The sequence below is a fragment of the Neodiprion lecontei genome, chromosome 3, assembly GCF_021901455.1.
Source record: "Neodiprion lecontei isolate iyNeoLeco1 chromosome 3, iyNeoLeco1.1, whole genome shotgun sequence".
NCBI lineage: Eukaryota > Metazoa > Arthropoda > Insecta > Hymenoptera > Diprionidae > Neodiprion > Neodiprion lecontei.
In genome coordinates, this window is record NC_060262.1 from 31,069,080 (window position 1) to 31,095,974 (window position 26,895).

General features: G+C 40.7%; 2 protein-coding genes and 1 non-coding gene across 3 annotated transcripts; 2 read left to right on the top strand and 1 right to left on the bottom strand.

Moving 5' to 3' along the window:
- Positions 1-2,965: 2,965 nt before the first annotated feature.
- On the bottom strand, positions 2,966-3,038 carry Trnar-acg. Its single transcript has one exon. It is a non-coding gene; the product is annotated as a tRNA-Arg (tRNA).
- Positions 3,039-7,183: 4,145 nt separating this feature from the next.
- Positions 7,184-11,564, top strand: LOC107223419 (innexin inx2). The gene has a single exon (XM_015663100.2). The coding sequence runs from the start codon at positions 7,408-7,410 to the stop codon at positions 8,479-8,481; it is 1,074 nt and encodes a 357-aa protein (XP_015518586.1). The 5' UTR covers positions 7,184-7,407; the 3' UTR covers positions 8,482-11,564.
- Positions 11,565-17,628: 6,064 nt separating this feature from the next.
- On the top strand, positions 17,629-21,523 carry LOC107223429 (innexin inx7). The gene is made up of 6 exons (XM_015663111.2): positions 17,629-18,030; positions 18,458-18,548; positions 18,638-18,710; positions 20,207-20,384; positions 20,531-21,059; positions 21,143-21,523. The coding sequence occupies exons 1-6, from the start codon at positions 17,943-17,945 to the stop codon at positions 21,432-21,434; spliced, it is 1,251 nt and encodes a 416-aa protein (XP_015518597.2). The 5' UTR covers positions 17,629-17,942; the 3' UTR covers positions 21,435-21,523.
- The last annotated feature ends 5,372 nt before the right edge of the window (positions 21,524-26,895 follow it).

Sequence of the window (26,895 nt, forward strand, 5' to 3'; positions counted from 1 at the left end):
AGGTATGTACGCGAGTCCGCAGTGAAAGTAGATTCACCCTCGCCCTCGACGATATTCAAAAAGTTACAGTCCGTCCGCACGTAGCTGTTCAAGTTCCAGTATATTATAGCCGGGGAGTTATTCTTAAACGGTGGGAAATGAAAAGAAGATGATTGGGAAATAGAATAAATGAATGAATAAATAAACCAAGTGCATAGAGGAAGATTTATTACGTACATGGGAAAAAAGAGAATAAATTTTTTTAACATCTAACAGCGAATGTCATGAGGTAGTTTCCGCAAGTCCGTGGTTTTGCAACGCGTTGCGAGTCACGTTGTGATGGTCGAGAATTACAACGTATTACCATCATGATACTATTCTTAAGTGCTCTTCGAATAATCGTTTGCTCAACGTCAGTATATCATAATGTATATGCGAGAATTATACCCACGTAGGACGGTATTCAAGAATGTATCCATTCTTTGAAGAGAATAAGGAAGTCAAACAATCTCTTTGTTCAATTTTACAAATTGGAAAATACAGATTTCGTCACGTTCTACTTAATTATTGTTTACGGAAATATTTAGTTTTTCAAGTCAACGGAAAAACGTAGATATTCACGCTCTTTTGAAACTCATTTAGTTTACTGATCTCCACAAATTCTTCATAAAAGTACACGTGTATCCGTGACGTATGTAGAAACTTAAAAATCTGAATTTTTTGTAACCATTGTTTCTATGTTAACAAGTGGATGGACGTTTTTGACGTGACATTATTGACGATCTTCTTAAAATTGGAGATAAATCGTATATTACCAGCAGAATTGCACGCGATGAAAGTTACCCTAATACAATTATCCAATATCAGGTAATATGATAACTCCATATATTCTGCGTCTTTTGATCCTAATTTACTAAATTTGCAAACACAACGACCTGGCCCCTATTGTTTTCAAATATAGGGGCAGATATATTTTCAAATAAATACATCATTATATGTGTATTCGGCTGACACCGAAAACCCAAGTTACGACCAACTTTTCATCCTATTATAGACGCACAAGAAACCTTAAATCATCGCTTGCAAAATAATTCAGAATTTGATGTAGAAACAATGCAATTACTAGATAAGATGATCCGTAGTAATAATATATTTAGAGTAAAGAATAATATCAAATAACGACTTGGAATCAACAGCACATTACTTACATTACAGCTATATTGAAAGTAAACTCGAATTATATTAATGCTTCACATTGAAACCACGGCAAGACCATCGTCGTTTCAATTCTTCAAGATGTAATGAAGTAACAGCTATTTTTTCTACTCCAGTGAATTAAAAAATGCCGAAATCATACGTCATTTTTTAAAATAAGAATACCAAAATGTTACGAAACATAAGTTGAATAGATCAAAAGGTGGAGGCGTGGATTTATTCGGTATTTCATCCATACGGAACGAGAGGTCGGCATTTTAATTTACTTCGTCTTGACAGAAAGTTGACTACTACTAAACGCGTGAGCAGATCGGCATACATAGAATACAGATTAGCTATTCGTGAAAATGAATTTAACATATTTTTATTAAGGCACTGATTATTTTAACGCAGTGGGTTGTAGATAATTATTTACGGCGAACAGGATCGATTAAGATTCTGTATTGATAATCAAAAAACATAGCGTTCAGAAACATTTACAGGGTCAAGAGACTATTCAAATCTTACAAAGATAAAGACAATTTTCATGATAAAAAATAAGAATGAGAAGAGTTTGCCGAGGGCGCTAATGCGCTAGTCTTATAAACAATTCAAATATAGATCAGTGAAAACCGTAAAACATTACGTCAATCGTATCCATTTTCTGAGCAATGGTAATTTGTTTATTTTGTAATAACTATCCCCAAGTACTAATGACGGATAAACTGAAATGAGTTTCAGATACTCCGAACCAAAGCTGCTAACTCATATCGGCACACCTAAATCTTGATAATAATAATTTTTAGTTGGCGTCTCATGTCCTTCGCTAATTCCCACCGTGTTCGTTAATGGGGCTTTTGGTAAAGCGTACTTCATTTGGATATCATGTCTCTAAACGACAGCAGTTAAGTCCAAAAAGTCTTCTTAGAATTGAGAAGTTCAACGCTAATTCCCATTCATTGTTCACGAAGAGTAATGACGCCGCCATGTCTTTTCTTCGTTTTCTTTTATTGTTTGCATATGCTTGTATTCAAGTTGTATGTACGTACATACTATACATGTATCTGCGCGTGTGCGTGTGTGTGTAAGCCGTCGGATTATCCATGTAAATTGCTCCAAACGGTCAGTATAATCGTCCCTCGATGAATCGCGGTCCCGAATATTTCGCCTTGCGTGCACCTGAAAGAATGCCTTCGCAGGAAAAGTTTGCACCTTAAACATATATATATATATATATATATATATACATACATATATATATAGCTATATAGGTAGGTATAAGCTATAACCAGAAGCTTATATTACGGTCTTCTGTCTTTCGCCTGCGGGGATAGGCGGCAGGGAGAAGGCGTAAAATATAATTATTTCTTTCGGCACTGACGATGAGAACCTATCATTATAGGGAAGCTGAGTTGCGTGTAACAAATGAAAATATAATCACAACAATAAAATTTAGAGCTCAAACCGGTTGAATGGCTATTTTAAAAATTGGTAATTCTTCTAAATGTAGAAGATAGGTGAATAATTATTTTCTCATATCCATTATGCTCACAAAGTCGATCAATTATAATATAACTGTTTCTTATTATCGGTATATATATATATATATATACAACTGCAGTTCATTGCTATTGACCGCAAACGTTTGTGGCGAAATGGCGTGTACGATTATGATAAAATTCTAATACCATGTCACAAATAGTAATAGATTCTGTGTGTAGAAGGCTTTATTTAATAAAAAATAGGTAGACTCTTACAAGGATAAAAACATTGACGATTTAAAAATAGATCTCGATCCTGCCAGGATTCGAACCTGGAATCTTCTGATCCGTAGTCAGACGCGTTATCCGTTGCGCCACAGGACCCGTTATTTGTGGATGCGCTACTTTTCTAAAGAAACCGTAACTATTGCATTAATACAACGTATTTTCATGATTATAATAACCTTATCTCTCAATAAATCGAATAAAAATACCAAGGTATGACAAAGTGGCGGCGATACACACGATAAGATTACATCACCGGCTGAGAATAAACGAATTTTACATGCAAAACATGATGAATCCCTGTGTGCTGTACTGTGTAAACAAAATTATCACCCTCGCTATAAGGTACAAAAAAAGTTACAGGTGAATAGAATTAAAATGCTGAGAATTTTTACTTTCCCAAATACCAAACTTGAGAAATTTGAGCTGATATTTTGCACCGTAGAATATTCCGGATAAACAATACGTAATTTATCGGTAAGAAATAATTATCTCAAAGACTGATCTCTCAGCCTATCCGCATGATTACATAAATCGACGACGAAAAAACCTCCGCGTATAATTGCGTGTATTCGATTTGTAAACTATACGTGTACGAAGCCGTTTATATCCGTGATGCTTTACGGTGTTTGGCTTTCGGCCAGAACCCTTTCACCCACTCTTAATGGCTGTTTCTGTTGTAAAAGTGTAGAGGTCCACGATGCAGCGAGCGTATCTCGTAAACACGACACAGAAGTGCTTGACGATTGGCGTCGACGTTAGTTGTTACAGATTTACGAGGTAAGCTAGCATCTCGAGAATGCAACATCACAGCCGGATGCAGTAGAACATTGTTTCGGCGCTTCCTTTAAAATGTTTCCTGAACCTTTTCGTATACATATAACGGTTTATCATTTGCCCGAACAGCCATTCGGCGTTCACTACAGCCGGCGTAGTCCGTTGATTCACCTTTAGAAACTAACGCAGTTCCGATAACTGATTCACCGTTGTAACGACTCATGATTAACCGACGATTGTTACTCGCGTCGACGATAACAGCCGCAGCTGTGCAGTTCAAGAATATAGAAAGAATTGCAAGTGCTGATCGTTGAATCATGCCTTCGGGACTTTGCGCTGGCCTGATTTTCTTACCAAACCGAGTACAGCTCACGGGGAGAAAAAGAAATCGAACAGAAGTTTTCCTCAGGTATTTAGTTAGCGATAGCTGCATATTGCTGGCATGAGTAATCTACAAGGTAGAAATTTCATTACGATTATACGTGCACCGTGCCTTCCGTGAAACGATCGTTGAAATCTGAAAACCAACTAACGATCGATTATCTTTCCTCACGTTACATGTTTCACAATTTTAAGCAGTACGTATAAGTTAACGGATGTACGGACGCGTATAGAATGTAATATAATTTGAACGAATTACCCAACGAATCGTTCGACGAGCAGAATGTCGGAGGTAATAATTTTGACATGCGAGCGGTCAGAACGTAGATCCGAAACACCATGTACGAAAGTATACGCAGGTATATACAGTGTTTCTTTGCCTAATAATAAATAAAGCGACATATTCGTATTGCGATCGTTCGTGAAGGCGATAAAAGCGCGTAGGTCTTATCGTTTCGTGCTCCATGTTTCCGATGCTGGTACTCCGATCACGAATTATAACATCGTACTACGTGTACTTCAATATAGGTTTACATGATCAGGCTATGAGTCAAATAATATAATTAATAAGACAAGGTCCCATAGGTGTAACGTTTGCATGCTCATCGCAGCCGTATACGAACGGATGGAACACGTAGGTATATCGCTTAGCAAGCACCTTAAGCCTCACGTGCAATTTTGCAGACCTCAGGGCTCATACGATAGTCATCATATTCCGTACACCAACACGGCATGTGAAGAAGGCTCGTGTGTATATTGACATATTTGGCTTTCTCCGTAAGCTCATATCGAATAACGGTGATGATAGTAGTAAAAAGCGACGAGCATATTTAACGCACGTGTGAAATACTGTGTATACAAAATTATAAGCACTGACGTGTAATAGTGGTTAGGAAGATGTTTGGTTCGGGGTCAGAATTCTAACCGAAGATAAATCGGACACACGTCACGGCCCAACGATATCCTATGTTGTGATGAAAAAGTGGGACAGACCGAAGCTTTAAGTCGTGACACTTGTTTCACGCATTGTTTCTTACATTAAATTCCCATTGCTCTATTTTGCAAGTTTCATATACTCGTGATATAATTAATATAATTACTCACGTATGGGGCATTCTATTACATCTCGATCAAGATTCTACCTCGACGTCTCAGATTGGCTTTATAATGTCATGGAATGCCCCGTATATGTCTCACTTATAAGTCAAATTTATATCACGTTTATCAATTTACTACATCAGTATCTCTTTTAATTCAATGATTTCGTCGCGCAGCCTATTGATGACGTTACGCTTTTACGAGGCGCTACGTCACAATATCTTTTTATGTCGCCGCACACGTTGTCACATTTACAATACCAAAATCGAATAAAATGAGGGAAGCTATAACGAAACAACGTCGAAATCGACCAGAGCAGATTTTTAAGTAAGTGATCGGTGAAAGACTGCCTGTTTCGAGGCTGATCAAAATTATGAAAATGTAGTAAATTGAAAATATACAATCCCCCCCACCTAGTTTTTCAGTTTGAACTGGACTTGATTCGAAAAAAATGTTATCTCGCTAATCGCGTCACCCTACATTACGCCTGGCAGCCTTTCTATTTGCAAGAGTTGGTGATAAATTTATTCGCACTCGTAATATTGTGATAATGAGTTGAGTACCTACAAGTATTCCATATGGGCGTCAATTCATGCGTTAGGAGACGTATACTAATGTGACAACGAGACGAGCTACAGGTGCCGAGTTCATATGGAACACATGTTTCTAATTACTAACAAGACGTTTCCATTACCTACATACACACTTTCCGTTAAGCGTGTCACACTTGTTTGTATACATCGATTAAACTTTACAGCCTGTCAGAAACTAGATCTCTGCATGCTGTCGATATGCGTACACGTTTCTTTTCATGCCTTGAATGTTCCCGACAAGTCATTGCGGGTCACGTCAAACGTCACGTCTCAAATGTTTTGAAAACCAAGTCGTAATTAAGATACACGATCGACGTCCGTCAGAATTTCTCATCTTGCCGCTACGCGGGTGCTTATTATTTTCTGATTTCTCAATACTTTACTGACATTTTCGACAGGTTTAGTCGCGGTCTTTACGCTGGGCGAAACCCTGCAAGTACCGTTATTATTAATTATGCAGCCTGCTCGTATATTTTTCTGAGCATCAAGCGCGCAACGTACAAGATCCGTGTAATTGCGACAAGGTTTACAGATTATGGTAATTCTTCATTACACGCAGTGAAATATGGAGAAACTGATGAAACCACCGATTCCGGTTAACGTCTACAGTGGTCTTGGGGAAAGATGCAATGAAAAACCCCCCCGAGAATGACGTAGAATGGTTTGTCGCAACTGTGTTCTTCAAATACAACACGGACGAAGGTCTTGGGTAAGTAATTCAGTTTTTCCCTGTATGTACGATCCCTGCACGAAACATGCGCCATCCAACGGAAAAACGGAATTCGGCCAGTTACCCGCGTGATCGACATTTCGAGCGACAAAGAATGCTTGAACCAGTCACGGTAAAGGTACAGCTACCCCGAAAATGTGATTTTCGTTCTCAAGCAGGACGTCGTCAGCGGCCGTGCGTTTTTCCCAGACAAATTATGGTATTCTAAGGAAACATCATCCCGCAGCCGCCCTCGAGAGGCGCCCGCGTTCAGCCGCTCGTCACACGCGTGCATCGGCGTCGTTTAACGCGTCAGCCGTGTTACGTGCCGATGCCGAAAAGATCGCCGAGTAAGTATAAAACGTTCATCTTTCCTAGTGGAACAATCGCACGTCCATACGATATACCTACCTCGCGGCGACCAACCACCTGCTCAGAGACTAGCCCAACCGAGCGGGTAGGCTCGTCACTCGCCGACCCGTCACGAGGCTAATCTCGCTTAGTCGGTCGCCATGGTAACGGGATCAACTGGCCCGTGCGCCTGCGCGTTGGGCCGACGCCGCAAGTGGGGTCCCAGGTGTGCGGAGGGGGGAGCGAGGGTATCGCAACGAACAACTGAGCGAGGCTTCTCGGCCGAGGGGCGTCGGGGGAGGGGATTTACGACGGGAGTCTCGGCGGGTCGGCGGGGTTGAGTGGACCCGAGCGAGCAACGCAGGGGAACAACTCGTCGGACTTGTGCCGTGTGTGCGTCGACAGTATTCTTTAACCTAGATGACGACGCTTGACGGTATAGCAGTGTTACCGCGAGTGCAAGTTAGTTGGTTAGTGTGATTATTCGTAGCATCGAGCGTCGGTACGGGACGTGTGCGCCCCCGTGGGACTCGCCTAATACAAGGCCAAGACCGGCAAAATGTTTGACGTTTTCGGATCCGTGAAGGGCTTGCTCAAGCTCGACTCGGTATGCATCGACAACAACGTATTCCGTCTCCACTACAAGGCTACCGTGATTATTCTAATCGCCTTTAGCCTACTCGTCACCTCGCGACAGTACATCGGGGATCCGATCGACTGCATTGTCGACGACATCCCGTTGAACGTCATGGACACGTATTGTTGGATCTACTCGACGTTCACTTTGCCGAACCTCGCTGGTGAGGTCGGTAAAGACATCGTGCAGCCGGGAGTCGGGCCTCACTCGGAAAAAGACGCGACCAAGTATCACAAGTATTATCAATGGGTATGCTTCACGCTCTTCTTCCAAGCCATACTATTCTACGTTCCGCGTTACCTCTGGAAGTCCTGGGAGGGCGGCCGCATCAAGATGTTGGTCCTCGACCTTAACTGTCCCGTAGTAAACGACGAGTGTAAGTCGGATCGTAAGAAACTCCTCGTCGATTACTTCACGTCGAACATGCACACGCAGAACTTCTACGCGTTCAGATTTTTCCTATGCGAGATATTGAACTTCGTGAACGTAGTCGGTCAGATATATTTCATGGACTTCTTTTTGGACGGGGAGTTTACCACCTACGGCGCCGAGGTCGTCGGCATGACGGAAATGGAACCGGAGGATAGAATCGATCCGATGTCCCGGATCTTTCCCAAGGTGACCAAGTGCACCTTCCATAAATACGGTCCCTCCGGAAGCGTGCAGAAGTTCGACGGACTCTGCGTTCTGCCGCTGAACATCGTGAACGAGAAGATCTACGTCTTCCTCTGGTTCTGGTTTATCATCCTGGCGATCCTTAGCGGGCTCAGCCTCGCCTACCGCGCCGCCGTCGTCGCCGGGCCAAAGCTGCGTTTGATTCTCCTTCGCGCCCGAGCTCGCCTATCGCCGCAGACGCAGATAGAGACCATCGCCCGGAAGTGTCAAATCGGCGACTGGTTCGTCCTTTACCAGCTCGGGAAGAACATCGATCCTTTGATATACAAGGAGCTCGTTGCCGACCTCGCCGACAAGCTTGACGGCAAGGACCCCGTCTAACAACCCTAGACTCGATCGTCGTTTTCGACGAATGTTAGAGTGTCGCGCCATGTCCGAGGGGATGCAGTTTCAAAATTGGCCACAAATTTTCATATCACAATCGATCAAAACTACCTATTGTTGTCAATAGAAATGGAAAAGAAAACGATTAGTATAAACAACTCCCAGACTTTGGCGCAGGCTCTAATTGTGATAAATACAGGGGTCGGCGTCCACGCGATGCTGCGGAACACTCGAGTTAACGGTACATGTATTATTGCGATCGCGTCTCATTTCTAGAAAACGGCACGTGCATTGATCGCACGCATACCTAGAATTACTGCATGTCCGATCGTGTGTTGAGAAATATCTGGAAGACGTTTTCAAGGGTTGTACAACTGCTCTGCACAGGATGCACGCTGTTTACGCGTATATTTAACATACATATATACAGTACATGCCTATGCATATGTATACACACGAATGTACGCACATACACACACTCTCCGTTTTCGGTTGGCTTAGGCCGGAGCAAATAATAGGTTACAATTGGTAGTCGGGACAGATGTTGAACGTCCTAACGCTTCACGACCGTAAACGTACCCTTATGCAGCCCGACTGCATTCGGCATGCACGCCACGTAGCCTATCTTTGTTTGCGCCCTTGCCCGCCGCAGTTCTCGGAAAGGCACGGTTTACAACCGAAAGCGAATGTCTAAAGGCGGCCCTTTGTCACAGTCAGTCTCACAGCGGTTCTCATCGAGCGGTTTATCTCTGCCGCCTTGCCAGACGCCACCTATTCACGCATACCTGCTTCTATCCGTGCACTCTGTGTGTGTGTGTGTGATTGTGTGTTTTGAGGAGAGAAAGGAGAAAATGATAATTTTTGTCCATCAACGCACACATAACCGTATACCGATTCATAGATGTTCGAGCAAGTGTTGCAGCCGTGATATTTTTTTTTAATATTTTTGCGATAGCGCACCGCTGCACGCCGTTCCCTATTAACATTATTTTTATCGTAGTAATTGGTATACTATTTTAGTATATAGTATCTTTCTTAACCGTAAAGTTTTCATTCCACGAGGGACCAATAAAAATATATGTACATACATACATATGCCTACATATATAATTGATAAGTATATTCAAATGAATTACGTGTTTTTTTTTGTGGTTTTTTTTTATATATATATAAAAATACATTATTATTCTTTGTTAGATCCGATCCAATGAGGAAGAGTCACTGTTTGTTCATGCGTCCCCCTCATACAAGTTTCGAACAAAACTAGGGATTCTCCTCCATGAATGATTTAGAATTTTTTTCGTTCAGTTTTACGTTGCTTTTGGTAGTCGCAAATACCAAAATAATGTAAAAGGAGAGAAGACAAATATTTTTGAAAATTGATGCTCAAAGTAAGACTGCCACAAGTACACACTCCATCATATCGTATCTTGTGAAATTTTATATTATTATTAATAATAATGATTAATGATAAATCAATAATAATTCCAAACACGATTAGAGAATTGTGTGAATCGCATAATAGTTATATGATGAATAGATGAAATTACAATTATTATTGTCGAATGTCAGGCTCGCTGTCAGGTTTTCGTGGATTAACGTCTACGCAAATGTTCAACTAAGAGACGCACAAGATGTGAGAATATGCAATATAAATATATATTTTCACTGTATCCTTACAGATTGTGATTGTCGGAAATATTTTATATGTTTGTATATATATAAAAATATTCACTGTAATTTAAATAAGTCGTGAAATTTCTAAGAAGAAAGAGAGAAAGATACTTAAATTGAACACCAATTTTTATTTTTCTTCATTTTACAAACAATCGCACCATTTTCCTTGTCGAGACATCTCATCATTCCCACCTAAATACATTTCAAACGATTTGGTACGCCGAATGTATGCCATACGAGTTTCTATAATTTTCTATATGTATTTTAATAAGACATTTCATTATAGATGTAGCATTAAAAATCGTAAGAGATGTGGCCTGCCGTGTGAAAACATTCAAGCGCGCAATGCTCTAAGACGTTAGACTTAAGGTTTGATAAATTGCAATAATAGCAACAGTGATAGTTGGCGACAATAGTTTACATAATATTAATGAAACGCTGTAAGAATAAAATAAATATCATATTTTTTGTAGCCTTTAAACAAACACGAGAACTTCTCTGCTCCTTATCGCTTACCACACGATTGTTATTATTTTTTATTATCTGTTTTTTTCTCTCTCTCTCTCTCTCTCTCTCTCTCTCTCTCTCTCTCTCTCGAGGTTTCCTTCCTTTGTTTTTCTCACGGAGTATCTACACGTATAATTCATAATTGTGAGTATACACTTTGTATCTCGTCACCTCGTCGTCACGCTAATTGGTTTTAGATCATCAATTTTGTGAAATCAGCTGCGAACCTTCTTACTTACTTTTAGCACAAAATGATTGGCTGGATGCAATCATTTCTCACGAATGCAATTTTCTGTATTGTCAATAATCTTATTTTTATTATTATTATCATTATTATTATTATTATTATTACTAGTACCGTTCACTTCGCTACAGTCCGTGCTTTGGGTACGTTCTGAGATTAGCCTTTCCGTAATAGGGCTTTGTAGTCCAAGTGCCTCGCGAGACAATGATATCTATTCATAGATAGTTATTTTATTGATAAGCAACCCAGATGGTATAGTAGTTAATGAAAATGAATAAAAAGCGCCCGGTCAATTTTTAAATTAAATGTTTCGCCTATAATGAGCCGTGATTGTGGTCCGTGAGTGAAGACTGGATAAAATAAAATCAAATATTTGCGAAAGGTGTTGTCCAAGGGGATATATACGTGATAGTTACGAATTCGCTGCAATTTCTTGTAAATAATAAATAGTGAGGAAGATAACGAAACAGACCTGTATTAAAAATGAAAAGAAGAAAACATGTTCAGCTAACATTCCATATTGTATAATTTATGCATACGAGCTAGCAAAAGAAAGACAATTAAGTAAGTAAGACGATAATAAAAAGAAATAATTAATGTAAAGATGCAAACTAGCCGATCGAATTGAAATAAAGATAGCTGCAAAACAGTACCTACTTCACCGTCTTGTTTTTCCATCTAATCACATTCGGCTTCTCAGTACTTTTTATCCCGCGTAACTCCTTATATAGGGTCATTCGTTCATTTATTCATTCATTCATTCGTGTTATGACGCGTTAATTCTTATACGTTACGGGGAACCCGAGAGTGACGTTTCTTGCAATTTCCGAATAACACTGCGATTTTAGTGGAGTTAAGAATATCGTATATGTCCACGAGTTATTCCACGACCTCGGTGTAGAGAAAACTGAAAAACCTTTTCCTCATCTGATAGCGTTGATGTACTTGGAAAAACGATACGAAGGTATACGCGTAAAATTTTTAACTGTGATTTAAGCGTCTGAAATAGTCGCGTTTATTACTTGGTAAGGTCGAAAATCCTACCAGAGGTTTCGTTTGGTAAACCACGGTTACGAGAGTCTTATAAATACACTGTATGCACAATGTACGGCGTTATTGTAGGCTTCATTACGAATGTAGGCGTCCATACTTACACGTGTATATACACGCGGATGTTAAAACATATTCAACGGCGCTGCTTATTCCTATACCTACCTTTGTGCTCCAGCTGTGTATATTGATGTAAAAAGATTCTAATACCTCAGCGTCGAGAGGCACCGTCTTTCATCTAGTCGAACAAACGCCGCAGAGAAGGCGTACGGGGATTGGATGTACGTGGGTGTGCCTTAGACGCGGTAAGGACAAAGTTGCGGGTTCGTCGGGTACGCCTCACCTGGAGATGGAAGTGAAAGAAAGGCGGTTCGACCTCTCAATTGCTATGCTTCTCGGTTCTCATGTTCCGAAGACCTATTTTTTCGCACACGTGACACCGCTGCCCACGTGTTAAACATGTTTCATTTCCATTGGGAAGCGGACACTGCATCTCAAGTCAAACGGTCAAATCTTTAGATGATTGTAAAATGACGATAATAACGTTGAAAACATGTGTAGGGTTGATGAACAACGTATAACCGAAAGATTGTTTCGATTTTTATAGTAAAATCCATGGACAGGCAAGCAATCATTCATGGCTTTGGCCTGTAACGGAGGGATACATGTTTAAGTCCTGCAGGAAAACGCAGCACCTTCGAGACCTTCGGCAGAGATTACTCTGAGGTGATAATAGCTGAGATAGCTCTAGGTGCCATATAGATAAATCGGACAGGCAGGCCTACTTCCACTAACTAATTCTACGTTACGTTTACAAATCACCGACAATTTGCGTCATTCCTGGACAAATTGAGATGTAAGACATCAATTAGTTGTAATGCGAAAGAACTGTTCAAGTCTATAATGACGGATGTGATTCACATATTTTTTAGCTTACAGATTCACATTCCTCGAGGATATTGACTGCACGAGTGAGTATGCAGATACTTTTGAGTCCGTATTTCGAGCCGGTAAGAAGTGAGTCAACTATATCGGTAGAGTGACGAACGCCGATTTAATCCGGTTTCGAGGCTTCCTCTGCTCGAAGCACCGGGTTACAATGCTACCCCCATTGGCGTAGAGTCGACCACATGGTACACCGATCGCGCCGATTTGGCGTACAACTTTTTCTTCATCTGTACGCACAATTACAGGGCATTAAATCGCGGAAAAACATCTAGCTACGAGTACGATTATTGCTTTATTAAATTGACCTCCAACTTTATTGCGATTGCCCGATGCCCACGGCACCACCCTCCTAGGTAATCTAACTTTATCATCTAATGACACACTCGTGCATATCTAAACGTCACAAAGACCGGTTATTGAGGACCGTGCATCGTATCAACGCTGTACTGCAGCAATCCGGGGCTCGCACGCGACCAAAGAGGCTTGTAGAAATCTGACCGTTGTGTAAAACGATTCATGACAGGCATCACGTACTTTTCCATAACGAATTCCATTTAGCCAATTATCACGCTCGTTCCCGTTATCCTCGCATGAACACGTTTTCCAGCCTCTCCGATATTAGTTTTTTGTTTATTCAGGGAATATATTTACGTACACGATAAACTTCGACCAATGCAGCCGATGGCCACTGAAAGATTGTCATACCGTTCGTCGTCCGTTTTCCAGGCGAGAGAAATTTCATTGTGACCACTGGTTGCTGCAGTTGTCGCATTACAGACGAAACGAGCGTATTATACTGCCAGGGTATTCGAAATAAATGACTCTCGAGAAATTTAATGGCGATTGATTTTTCGCCAAATTCCACCAAGTAGAGACAGAGCCGCAGGCTAACGAATCTTTGATCGAGGAAATAATGACCGTCTAATAAAAAATAGAATCGCGAGGGATTTAGCAATCTCGAGATTCGAAAAACGTATTTTAAGTACAAAACCGTAGTGAAGCGACGAACATTGGGCATAACTTTCGAAAAATTGAACGGACAAAATACGGTCGACATCTACTTGGCGGTTCAAGGTTTACGGATTACACTTTCACGTACGACTGCAGCATCCGCGATTCATAAATCACCCGGACTGCATTTACAACTTGCATCACGAATGATAAACACGGTATAACGCCAGCTCTATCTAAGTCTAATTGAAAATAATCTCGCCTCCGTGACCTCTGTAATAAATAAACGGCAAAAAATAACCCCCTCTGTAATCGCGCAGAATTATTGGCAGCCATCGCGTCGTCGAAGAGACAATGGAACACGACGATCCGAACCTTTCGACGTCGACGCTATTGCCTCGTACCTGTAGGGACACGCCGCGTCAAGCGAGACCCTGAGACCGTCACCACGGGTCACGATCGGCGGACGACGTTCTTGGATCCATGGCGGCCGGCGAAGCCTGGCGAAGATCCGGCCGGCCGGGTTCGGCATCGACTGGGCATGAGGCCCGTCGGGCCCACGGGGGCAACGGCCGGTCACCGCCGGTGGTAGCCGCGGTAGCCTGTACGGGTTCCTGCGTTACGTGTATATTAGAGCCCGAGGACTCTTCTCCTCTCGTCTCACGAACTCTGCGTCCTCGGTCGAGCATCGTCGAAACCCAAGACGGTCGTGCACGGGTTGTATTCCCAATGAGCAGCCCGGGGAGCACGAGGAATTCAGAGACGACCGATGCAACTTTCATACGCCTCTCGGGCGTAATATGACAGAGACACGTGGCCCACACGTGGGACTCGCTGATCGAGTCGGTTTCGACTACCTTTGTCGGGGGATTTCGAAGATCGACGGTCTGCAGCCTGCATTCCGATTACCCTACAAAGACACGAACCTCACGCGGACTTCTGCACGACCGTTTATTGATGGCAATCGTTATTACCGGCCGGCATACTTCCTCGTTAACTTGCCCTAATTAAGGCGTGTCTCGTATAATCACATATATCCTTCGGAGTTACGTTTTGTTCTAGATATTGCCCGATAGTGACTTTGATACAGTTTATTATTGTAGATGTAGAGCGCAATGAGGCGGACTCGGCGATAAGATTAATTGCCTCGCTTGTTACAATGATTTTCAAGTAGCGTGATCATGTGTAAATGTAGCTACACGCTGTTTTTCATTATCATAGACTTCCCAGCATTCTTCGCCAATCATATATATTAATCAATTCTATATTTAGCCGTTCATACCTCGGATACCGAGAATTATCGTCAAACTTGGCCAAATACATCACGTTCGCTGTATTTCTTTTCCACTGCCATAATCTACAGTGATTAATGTCTCACCTTCTTTCTCTAAATTACGATTTTTTCGATTTCTTTTCGAATTTTGATAAAATTTTCACAATTTTTCCCTCATTTGTACATAGCTGTATTGATTCGTTCTATTGCTCTGATTGCTGTATGAAAGCAAGTCAGACATTTTTTTTTACAAAAAACGTTGTCACGCTCAACTTGCGTCGAAATTCGGGATTGATAGAAAGTGGATTCGTTTTAGTTTTCTATTGATTTTCTTAACGAAATTTATAAAAACTTGAGAAATCAAGAGACGAAATAGGAGGCCTAAACTGGAGGAAATAGGAGGTGTTTATAACCTACTAAGTCTGCATTTTTCCACCTTGCATAATAAATGTAACAGACGACAGATCTTATATAATTGAGAAAATTAGGTAAAACGATCGAGGAAGTATCAGTTAAGTAAAATTATAATCTCGTTGTTAGTCGTGTAACGGCAGACGTATATACCGTCTCTTTGCGGACTCTATTAAAGAGGTAGAATTTCTCGTGAGTTTTGACGTACATTATAACGCTGCACGTTTGTTATCTGCAGTTCGTCGACGCAAGAATAAAATTCTCGTTTCTCAATATCTTGCTTAGTTCTCGAAAAATATAAGTTGTGATAAAAGTTGATACAATTCAAACTGCGGTCGAGTAAATTCTTGTTTCGAAATTTCCTAAAACTTGATGCAACAGGCGAAGCGGGACGGAGTCAGTCCTATTGAAGCATGCCGTAACTCACGTAGATTATCACAACGATTTCGTTCCGGTTCATAAATCTAATCGCATCGCGATGACATCGTCGTTTTATACTGTCAGCTGATTTATTCGTAGATTTTTTCATCGATTCTGGCATCAAGTAAGTATTTGTTTTGCTGAAATAGAGGTATTTTTTAATCGGTAACATTTCTTCTCATCGGTATTACGCCCATCCTGTTAAAATGGCAAAGCTTCGTCTTTACCGCGGGTGAAGAAAGGGAAATCGCATAATTGGAATACCGCGATGAAGGCGTGGCGATTCCCAGGATCAGAACTGTTCGCTCATGCGTACTGCGACTACGTTACGTGTCGGAGTTCGAGTGACAGGCATTTCATTGTGATTGAAATGCCTGATGCCTGTTCGTGGAACGAATCCAACAGGTGGGAGACCTGTCATACCGTACGTGTCAGGTGGCGATAACCTTATCTTTCACGTCCGGAAAATTCTGATCGAAGTCTGTAATCGTAGAGTAATCACAATTCGTTGCAAGGTTATAGTCGCGTCTCTCAGGGTCTTGTAACGAATAAGAAATTCAGGGAATCACACTTCAATGCCATGGGGCGATAATACGCGAATTTGGATTCCGCGAAGTGCCAGAAATCGATTATTGTCGATCGAATTACCCTGACACATAAATCCGCTATGCGGGTACAATTAAGCTTGCTCCTTTTACCAACGAATGCAAAATATACGTTGAAAGACAGGTTTATTATTCTCGTTAATTTATCTCCGACTTTAAGATTTGAAAATTTTACCCGGGGCGTTCCATTCACGGATGGACAGATTTTTGGGCACATGCCCACCAATTTTGGCGAGCATGACTCCGAGTTCGGTTTCGTCATTTCACTTGAGAGAGGTGGTGACTCGCAGTAATAAATTCGGTCGTACATATAATGTTGAGCAATATAAAGTTTCTACACAATAATCTTTTACGTAACTATATCTTGATTTTTCGCGACTGAAAAAAGTACAGTGACTTGTGCTTTTTAAACATAAAGATCAATCGATTGTAACCACTATTCTGTACAGTGTTGTATTTTTTACGTCACATAACCTTGGGGCATTAAAAAAAAAAAATGTCTGATTTCAATTTCTTTACCTTTGTGAAAACAATAACCCTTAATTCTTAGGCGGAATTTTACCGACAATTGCCTTTGCTGCAAGCAATATAGAATTAACTCCAAAACTCGTTTGAAACAGGAATTCCGAGATTTTGAGGTGAAAACAAGGTGTGACATTATACGCAAAAGTGAAATAAGTAAAAAATTTGGCAACTCATTTCATGAAAATCTTACTCAGACTGTAGAACACGGTTGCCTGATGTGCGATTTGTTATAAATGAAATAAATTTAAGTCACTATGAGAGGTACAAGTGTTCCACGGCTCGGTGGCCTTGACGTCTGGGGATTCTTCAGAGTAAACGATCTCTCTGTAAAATTTGAGAAAGCATAAAATATTGTCTTAATTCAAATTTTCAGTAAAATTACGTCAAAGTAAGCTGAAAACTCTGACAATGAATCATGATTTCACGCAAGGAGGCTTATCGCTGTAAGGTGTGTGTTTAAAAACACTGAAGCTTACATCTACCGCAGATAGAAGCCTATCATTGGGTGTTAAAAATGATATACCGATAAAGGTATGCCGGTGTTCTGAAAACAGTGAGTGTCGGTGGGAGTGTACGTTGAAGAGATAAGGCAAATAAAATTTTCTTGCTTCAGTTTGAGTCCAATCAGTAAGTTGAGACGTCCTCGTCTACCTACCTTCCAGTTGTTTGTTCAAGTGTTTAGCACTCCGACGTCACGTCGGTAGACACGGGTAGACGTGTTACTTTTCGGGATAAGATATCAGGACTAAGGAAACAATCGCAGGACTTTGTGGTGAACCGACGAGCTGTGACAATTGTATTTTAGGCAGCACGGATTTTCTGCAGTAGCCCATCCATCGCCTCAACAATGGCTACCGTTTTGGCGACGTTCTCCGTCCTGAAAGACCATGTGAAACTGAAAGTCACACAGGACGCCGTGTCTATCGACAATCTTGGTAATTTGAGACAGCCATTAACGTAACTTATTAGCGAATAAATGGTCAATTAATCACGGGGTAAATAAAAGTCGGTAAATAGTAATTATTACGTATCGTGGTTGGATTGTAAGAAAAAATTACGTTAAATGAGAAAAAAGAGTTTCATATTCGTAGCTCGTGATGAAATGATTTTACCGTATGTGTCAATTTATCCCCTCGCAAGATTTTGCGCTTGATTTTATTGATTTGGTATTCTTCGAACTACTCTGAGGATGAAACAATATTCAAAATAAATATCAACGTTATTTTACGACTTATATCTTTTTGAGTGTTGTTTAAAACTTCGCTAAAAACAATATTTTTGATCTTCCGAAAAAGCAAATTCTAGTATTCTAGTAGATTTATAAGAATGTTGTTGTAAAAACACTTGTGCATATCTTTTCAGTCTTCAAGTTACACTACCGGGCAACATTTTTGGCACTACTAGCGGCATCGTTGCTGGTGTGTTCAAGGCAATTTATCGGGGAACATATAAGGTATTAAATGCCGTTTCAACTGTTCATTGTTACAATTATTGAAGCCCGGACGATTGAAGCAGATTCAAGTAACTTTCCAAAAAATTTAGATGCATTGCTGACCTGGCGATACCACCGCATGTTATAGACACCTACTGCTTTTTCACATCGACTTTCACGGTGGTAAGTGAACTATCACAGATACTCGCGATAAATAAGGCGTTCATGGTCGTTAATTTTGTAATACGTGTGTACCGTTAAGATTCGGCGTAGTGGGTCCCTTTCAACTATTCGAGGGATCTCTGTATCCCGTGTTAAACGCTGTAGGATGGCCCTTTCATTAGCGCGATGGGTTCACGGAGTCCTGGCGGTTCATGAGCTACCGTATTTGATTTGATAAGTGCGATCCTTGCGATAGGCCATTTTCGGAAGGGACTGCAAACCTCGTATACAAATAAATCGTGTTTGTAGTTAACGGTTTTCCTCTAAAGGAGTCGCGCCGGTAAACAGTAGATAAGAATTAATATCACGTCAAATACACCATGGTTTCGTAAGAGCCTCAAATAGTCATAGAATACATCACTCGATACGATAGTTGCATCACATCTGCCACGATTGTGAGGGTCGTAGCTTTTTAACGGAAACGCTGTAGAAGGATATTAATTAAATGCAAATTATAAGGAGAGCTTACTGAGAAGTTGATTACATCAGGCCAAAGTCTCGCAGCGTGTAAACCTTGTCTGATTGAACAGATGACGCGGGCAAATAGTTTTTGGTATTCAGCTAAGAAACTTGGCTCAATAGCGTTTAAGTGTTGAAACTGTTTTCTCGTGAAGCTTGCTGTGATTCTGAGCAGGTACATTTAGGTATGTCCGAATAAAAAAATATTCATATTTACCGACCGGAGATTGACGTATAAGTAAAATTGGTGCGTGGCCTGTGAAGTTTATACAAAAGAACTGAGAATATCGATAAAAAATAAATAATGTTGTCTACTTTCTATCGTGTGATGATTACACGAATTTGAAGAGTTCCTTTTGTTTTCCGTACAAATATGACCCCCTTGTACATATACCTAAAGATTGAGTCTCCGATAATTCGACTTCTCAAGCAGTCACACGTGTGGGCTGTAGTTATGTTGGAACTCAATTCGCATGTGAAGTTCATCACGAAAGAAAACAAAAAATCAGACAACCTCGATAGGAAAAATATAATTAGCTGTCAGCTAAAAATAAATCGTCATAGCATAGTAAAAATATTTTTGATCCCAATGTACAAACCGCGGTACTCTTGATATTATTTGTACTTGAAAGTATTCCTTAATACTGTGAAGTCGGTATGTCTACACAAGAACATGCACCATGCGATTCCGATGACTAACAATAAGACAGTCTTAATCGATGTTCAATTGGACGGAGTAAGTTCACCGCAGAGCATGTTATACGGTTATTACATATGCTTTAATCGGTTTGTCGTCGCGCCGAAGATAGCGCCCACTTTACGGCGACACAAATAGATAAAGACACGCAGTGGTTTCCGAGTTAAAAAAATATATTTACCGTATCTAAACTGCCGCTTCACCATTTCACGATGACATATCAACTTCATTATATCACCCAAGAGAAGAAACTTCTTCGTCGACCTACCGATGAATCGCTATAACTAATATATGTACATAGGTAAAACACATGGACTTGGATGCTGTGAACGAGGGAATTTTACCGCATCCTGGAGTTGGTCCCGTCACCGATGAGGATCCAGTCGTCCATCACGCGTACTACCAATGGGTTCCTTTTATTCTATTTTTTCAAGCAATCTTTTTTTACCTACCGCATTACATTTGGAGATCGAAAGAAGGTTAGCGATATTTTCTTCTTTGATGGTTCAATCGCTTCGTAGTAACCTGGTACTGATAATACACAGAGCAACACCTACGATATTCGGTGTAGGAAAACATGTTTTTCGAATTAGCTGAACCCGTGAATCGGGTGAATCGGTTTCAGGTGGGAGATTGAAGGCTCTCGTAGCTGGACTTAAGTTGACTTCTTTGTCTCTTCGAGACGAAGCGATAACGGTTAACGATACTCTGACCATCCCCTCGCGTCTCGACACTGAGCAAAAGCTGCAGACTATCAGAACTGCATTTCTCAATCGGCTCCACGTGAACCGGCCCTGGGCCTACTACCTGGGTATGTGCGAGGTCCTCAACTTCATCAACGTCCTCGGGCAGATTTACGCCACGGACGTATTTCTCGGCGGTGCATTTCTGGGTCTTGGACACGGCGTAGCCAAGGACAAATTTGACGACGAAATTGACGTGCTGGACATAGTTTTTCCGAAGGTGACAAAGTGCGATTTTCGCAAATACGGTCCATCAGGAACGATTCAGAGGCACGACGCGCTCTGCGTTATGGCGTTGAACGTTGTGAACGAGAAAATTTATATATTTTTATGGTTCTGGCTGGTTATTCTTGCGATAATCACCGGCTTAGGACTTCTGTGGAGAATTCTAACCATGCTACTGCACGCCAGGTTTGTGTAACTGTAATTCCGACCGCATACCTTCCGGCGAGACCAGGGTCCTCTGATTTTCTAAATGACTCATCGAATTCCAGGAGCAAGAAGTTCAACCAAATGGTATTCACGATGGCCTGTCCCGGGCGAAACAATCCCTGGAACGTGCTCACGGTCACTCGTGAGTACAATTTCAGCGACTGGCTCTTCCTCTACTACATTGCGAAAAATATTGACAACCACGTGTTCAAGGGGCTCTTTGAAAAGCTGGCCGAAGATCTTCAAGAGCGACGGGGCGAGGGGTACGAAAAACCCCTGCCGCCTATCCCGGAGGAGGACAAGGAAGAGGGCCAGCTACTGCCCACTTACGAGTACCAGCGGAAACAGGCTTAAGCCGAACATCTCCCAGGTGAAAGGCATTCCGCTAGATGGTTAAGCCTGGTTTATACTTCGGGAAATAAATGACGCGAGATTTCGACGTAGTTATCGATCAACTGATCGCTCCTGTTTCGAACCGGTTCAGATCTGATACGGTATTTTATAAACGACCCAAAGTGTGCCATACGCAATCGAGATATCTTGCTCATTAGCCGATATCGCCGTTTTTTTTTTTGTATAGTTTTCAGCACGGATTCTTCTCAGCTATATGCTTCGTGGCTCTCTCTGCTTATACGTCTTTCTCTTTCTTACTCTCTCGTTGTACGCGTACATACTTATTACAGGCGGATTTCCCGGTGCTGCGAGTTTTTTCATTCCAGTATCGGTAGCATTCTATTTACATATCTTTGGTGACATTATCGCTTGAGGTGTTTTATACGAGTAACGAAGATATGGGTTACAGTGTGGCGTTTTTCCCGGTACAAAAGTTCAGCCGTTGGTGCGATGAAACTTTGAAATATAGTGCAACGGAGGAACTAAGTTTCATCTCATTCAGTGTCGCGAATCATTTCAAGGTTGAGAACCTCTTGTTCCGGTAAAACCCGTTTTAAAACTGAAAGCGCCATCGGCGGCTAAGTGTCGGAATGAAGAAGTGAAATCTTCTCAGGGTTCCGCTAGGGCGGGACACCCTTCGGTACCCCAATCGACTGAAATTAATGCTATTCGCATTCGTTAATTACAAAAAATTAGTACGATTGTGTCTAAACGTTAAGAACGGGTCTTTTCAAAGTGCGACGATGTTTCTCGTTGAAACCTTTTCGCCGCTCGCCGTATTTAAAATCAATTAGATTACATCGGTATAATCAGGTAAAATCAGAAGAGACAATTTGGGAGAACATGGTAGCTATATTATACTATTATCAATTCGGTGATACGTAGATAGCATTCTGCACTTTCTTGACTATGATTGGAAATGATACTTAAGTGGTGGCAATGTTCTTGAATTGGGCGCCAATGACATTCTGCGAGAATACTCGTGGTAAATTCCAAAGAAATTTCTGGACTACGTGTCCGGTCTATACTTTACTGAAAGCATCTTACAAATTTTCTACCTCCGGAGATAAATCAAACCAGCAGAAAGGCTTCCTCGGAAAGAAAAGAGATAATAGTCGTACGTGTAATCCAGAAACCATTCCCGCTTGAACGAAGAGAAGGGTAAAGAAAAGGACGTCTACTTCAAGTCTCTGGAGTCTCACAAATCCTGACTTCCAGCTGAATATACTTCGAAAAACTGTAGACGGATGCAAACTGGCTGTGTATGTGTAAAGCGAAGCTACGATGTCGAACAGGTCATTGAGAAAACTCGGTTCATAAAAAATATCCCATTCGATCGACCAAATCTCGTTAGTGCGTAACGATTTTTATATCGTTCCCAGGTGCGAAGAAAATATGGATGTATCTATGTATGTAACAGCCTTTGAGTGTTCAATACGTAGTTTTACAGCTATAAAAAATTTCAATCCGATTAATTACCTCTCCAAGAGCGGTAAAGTGTGTTCCATTTGTAAATACCAGAAGGCGAGTGAACGTATTTAGCCATTAGCCAAGCTGCGTGACACATCGAAAGGACGCGTGCCTTGCGCAATAGCTGTGTATGTGTCAAGTACCGTTGTAATAAAAAACGAAATGAAAAAAACAAACACGCACTATTAGATTCCATCTGGCCGTATGCAATATATATTATTTATTAATAAACGTAAGACGTTTTTTGATTAGGTATATTTCATTACGCAATCATTATCCATATGCGAGATGTTGTAACGTCTGAGCCTTCGCTCCTGACCTTTAATACAAGTGCTCCCATAAATTTTGAACAGAATTTAATTTGCCAGCGCCTCCGAGCTCCGCGGTATCGTCTGCACAGCATATGTACAAATCTCGAAAAATAGGCGACACCAAACCAGTCTTCTACCAGCTAGACAAAGCTGCTCCGCTGCAGCTTGCAACAGAGAAAATGTGGCCAGCAGCTGTGCATCGGTGCTGTACGGAGGGGAAAAGGTCGTTTTACAATTCCTAGCTTGAAAGGCACAGACGAACCGCTTTGCCTGGAATGAATAGTCCACCAGGTATAAAATGCATCTATTTACCGGGTGGCCGATTTGAATCTTTCGTCATGCTGCCTTCAGTCTAGTCGCGACTGATTCTACTGTACTTTGATTACTTGTCTATTCAAAAACAACATTCAACTTTCAGGTGCCAGTGATAGACTCGTATTAATTTTCAATTTCTCCCGGCTCGCAGGACGAATGTGCCTAAGCGCTGTACCGACTGCCTGCCGTACACGCATTACTTGAATAATCGTGGTACAGACGATATGGGCCTTAACTGAGGGGGGCGTTGTCACTTAGCCTGCTCAAATAACTAGAGCTTTTATTAACAGTCGCTCGTATGCAGTATTACATATACAAGTGTGAGGACGAATACGTGCCTGGTCGTCAGACTCGGTCGCGACGAAATATGACCTGACAATAAAACGTCTTGGGAGAATGAATGCATGTAGGTACAAGTTTATAATGGGTACGCAGGCACCCGGATCCTCGGTACCTGCTAAACTTGACGCTCCGTGCACAACGACCAGCCGGAGGTCAGGCCTGTAGATTATATACCTGCGAATCCGTACAGGGTGTACTAAAAAATCTAATCGGCCATTTGCAGCTTGTGCATTTTTGTCGATGTAGGTAAGTATGGGCAAAGAAAAAGGACCGTCAAAATGGATTTCAGCTTTAAAACCAGATGATTCTTCGATAAATTAGAAATAGTCGATACATAACTTCATGGACAATGCTTAGATTTTTAATTTCAGAGTTTGTACCGTAAATTACTGCAAATGGGAACGATAACAATAAGGCAGGCGAAGAGTGTCGTGATCACAGCCTGAAAGCTGAGAAGAGCGATACTTTGTGGTGAAAAGTTACATCACAGTTCGAACGACACGAAGAGCAATTATCGTCGAAAGTACTGTGAACACTGCTTGAAACAGATGAAATTGACAAAATTCGATAATTTTACAAGTAATTTGATCACGATGACCTTCCATACCAGCCGAGTGTCTGTATTGGCTTCTTCGGCTTACTTTTATATTCAGTGTTTGCGCGTCCTCAATAAAGAAATATTGGTTGAGGACAACAATGAATTGCTGTGATTCAATATTCAAGCATCCCAGCGATGATACAGATTCTTATATACAATAAGTAACAATCTACGAAACTGTGGTTGACTATTGGAATGTGCGATATCGTCACCAAGAAGTGAGCTGTTCTTATAGTACTAGTTGATTCAAAGCTCGCTCCGCTTAAAGACGATATCATAAGTTTACGTGGTACACCATGAGAATTCGTGACTTTCCAAAGGTTGAGAAATAGTCTGTATTGGTTAACAATTGATCGCATTCACGAATCCTCACGATATCCTCTACTACTTTCGTAGTAAGTATAAATGTATTTCCAATGTTAATTTTTCTTGATAATGTAGGAATTAACTGCTGCAGGAAATATAAAAAAGTTTTACTCTCTATCCACGTCATATTTGTAGTTTGATTGTTTACCAGTCAACAATTACTATGCAATGTTACTATATGTATAATAGTCGTTTTGTACGTATATTTTATTTGTTCTTTAATCAATGTTTGTTATACAGTAAATCATCGGTAACTCGTTAGTACGATTTTTGTGAAATATTTATCGGAATCAGATTCACGAAATACGCAAAGTAATCCATTATTTAAATTTGGTATGACAATATCGCTATTGTCGTCCAACACATCCCCGAAAATTACAGAGTCAAACGTCACGTCGTAATCCACAAAGAACACTGTGATATTCGTTTTCAATTCAGAAACAATTACGCAAGAGATACAATCTTCATTTTCGTCTATAGCTCCCGGTCTAGCTATATTATCGATGTACAATTAATTTCTTAAATTCAAGATGGCATCAAGGATGTCCGAAGTCCACGATGTGACAGGGTAAAAAATAGACGTACAAGCTGACACTGCAGAGTTAGCTGTGCATTGCTTTCCCCGACTAGATTGTGAGAAGCTCGAATCCGCTTGGTGAGCAGGCCACATATAATTAATTAATCAAAATTATCATCATCTCTGCCAGTATCATGGGTTGATTTCTCTTTGTTTTCATTAAAATCAACGATTTTTCTATTATTACGATTAATTTTTGGGCTTTCTTTGGCCCTTTTTGTACGTAAAAGTTTTTTCTCAACATCATTGTCAGAACTGGATGACAGTTTTCTTGTACTCTTTCATTTTCAACTTATTAAATTCAATTCTAAAAGTTAGTCAAGTAAGCACGAAAAAGTCTACTCAACTCTTGTCATCAAGCCTTGTAATTAGCCATTCAATTCGTAAACTTAGAAGTCAAAATTTCAATTTACTCACAAGTTCAATTCTCAGTCAATTTTATCGTTATCATTCTAAATTCTATTGTTCTCAAAATCATCAGTTCTCATAACCTTTGTTGTACTAAAAATTAGAAGTTATGTAGTCGTATATTTATTTCAGTGTTAGTATTTTTCGTGAATGATGAAAAAGAAAATCTTGATCACGGATCTCCAATTATAATCTCGAATCAGCGAGTTTTCTTGTGTACTCGAAAAACAATTCATCTCGACACTTGAATCGAAATCAAGTTACAGATTACACCTAAGTGCCTATTCATTGAAACATTGATTTTTTCGTAGTTAATAAAGAAGGAAATCTTGATTGCGAATTCACTTCTGTCACTTAATCAAATCTTGTTTCAATGTTGATTTTTTCCGCAACTCAATCCTCCTTGAAAATGAATTCGTGTTGCCAACTTGAAAATCGTCAAAAGCAACATATTTTATTCACACAAACCAAAAACCACAAACCCTTGAATCTGTCAATCGTACACGAGAGCCAATTTGTCTTGTTAACTTTAACAATAAAGAAAACCAACATATTCCAGCCGTCCAAATCGCAACACGAAAATTATCAATACAAATGTATTCTTACTTACCTCAATTTTATGTTGTCTTGAATGAAAAATCTTGAACACAAATCGTAATACTCTCGTCATCCTTTGCTCTATCATTGGCGGTCAAAATGATGACAGTCCGGTCAACGAAACGGCAAATGACTAACAGGACCCAGCCAATCAACGCGCGAATAAAATATCTCAACAATAGTCAAGATATTTTGAGTTAGAATGGTCACGAATTAATGTTAAAATCAGTTGAGTAGGAATTTCATTAATGGATTCGTCACACACGTCGATTAGATATGCGGACGCTGAGTCGTCTACAACTTTGACCACGTGTACTTGGAATCCGACGGCATTCTAGAAACAATGAGCCAGATGAAATCATTCGTAATAACAGAACGCCGTAGAATGTAAGAAGTAACGTACTAGAAACGAGATTTATTATTTATGGTTGCTGCATG

Coding starts and splice junctions, on each gene's coding strand:
- LOC107223419 (XM_015663100.2), top strand. CDS start 7,408: ATGTTTGACGTTTTCGGATCCGTGAAGGGCTTGCTCAAGCTCGACTCG.
- LOC107223429 (XM_015663111.2), top strand. CDS start 17,943: ATGGCTACCGTTTTGGCGACGTTCTCCGTCCTGAAAGACCATGTGAAA. Junction 18,711..20,206: donor TCACATCGACTTTCACGGTG/GTAAGTGAACTA, acceptor ATATGTACATAG/GTAAAACACATGGACTTGGA. Junction 20,385..20,530: donor CATTTGGAGATCGAAAGAAG/GTTAGCGATATT, acceptor AATCGGTTTCAG/GTGGGAGATTGAAGGCTCTC.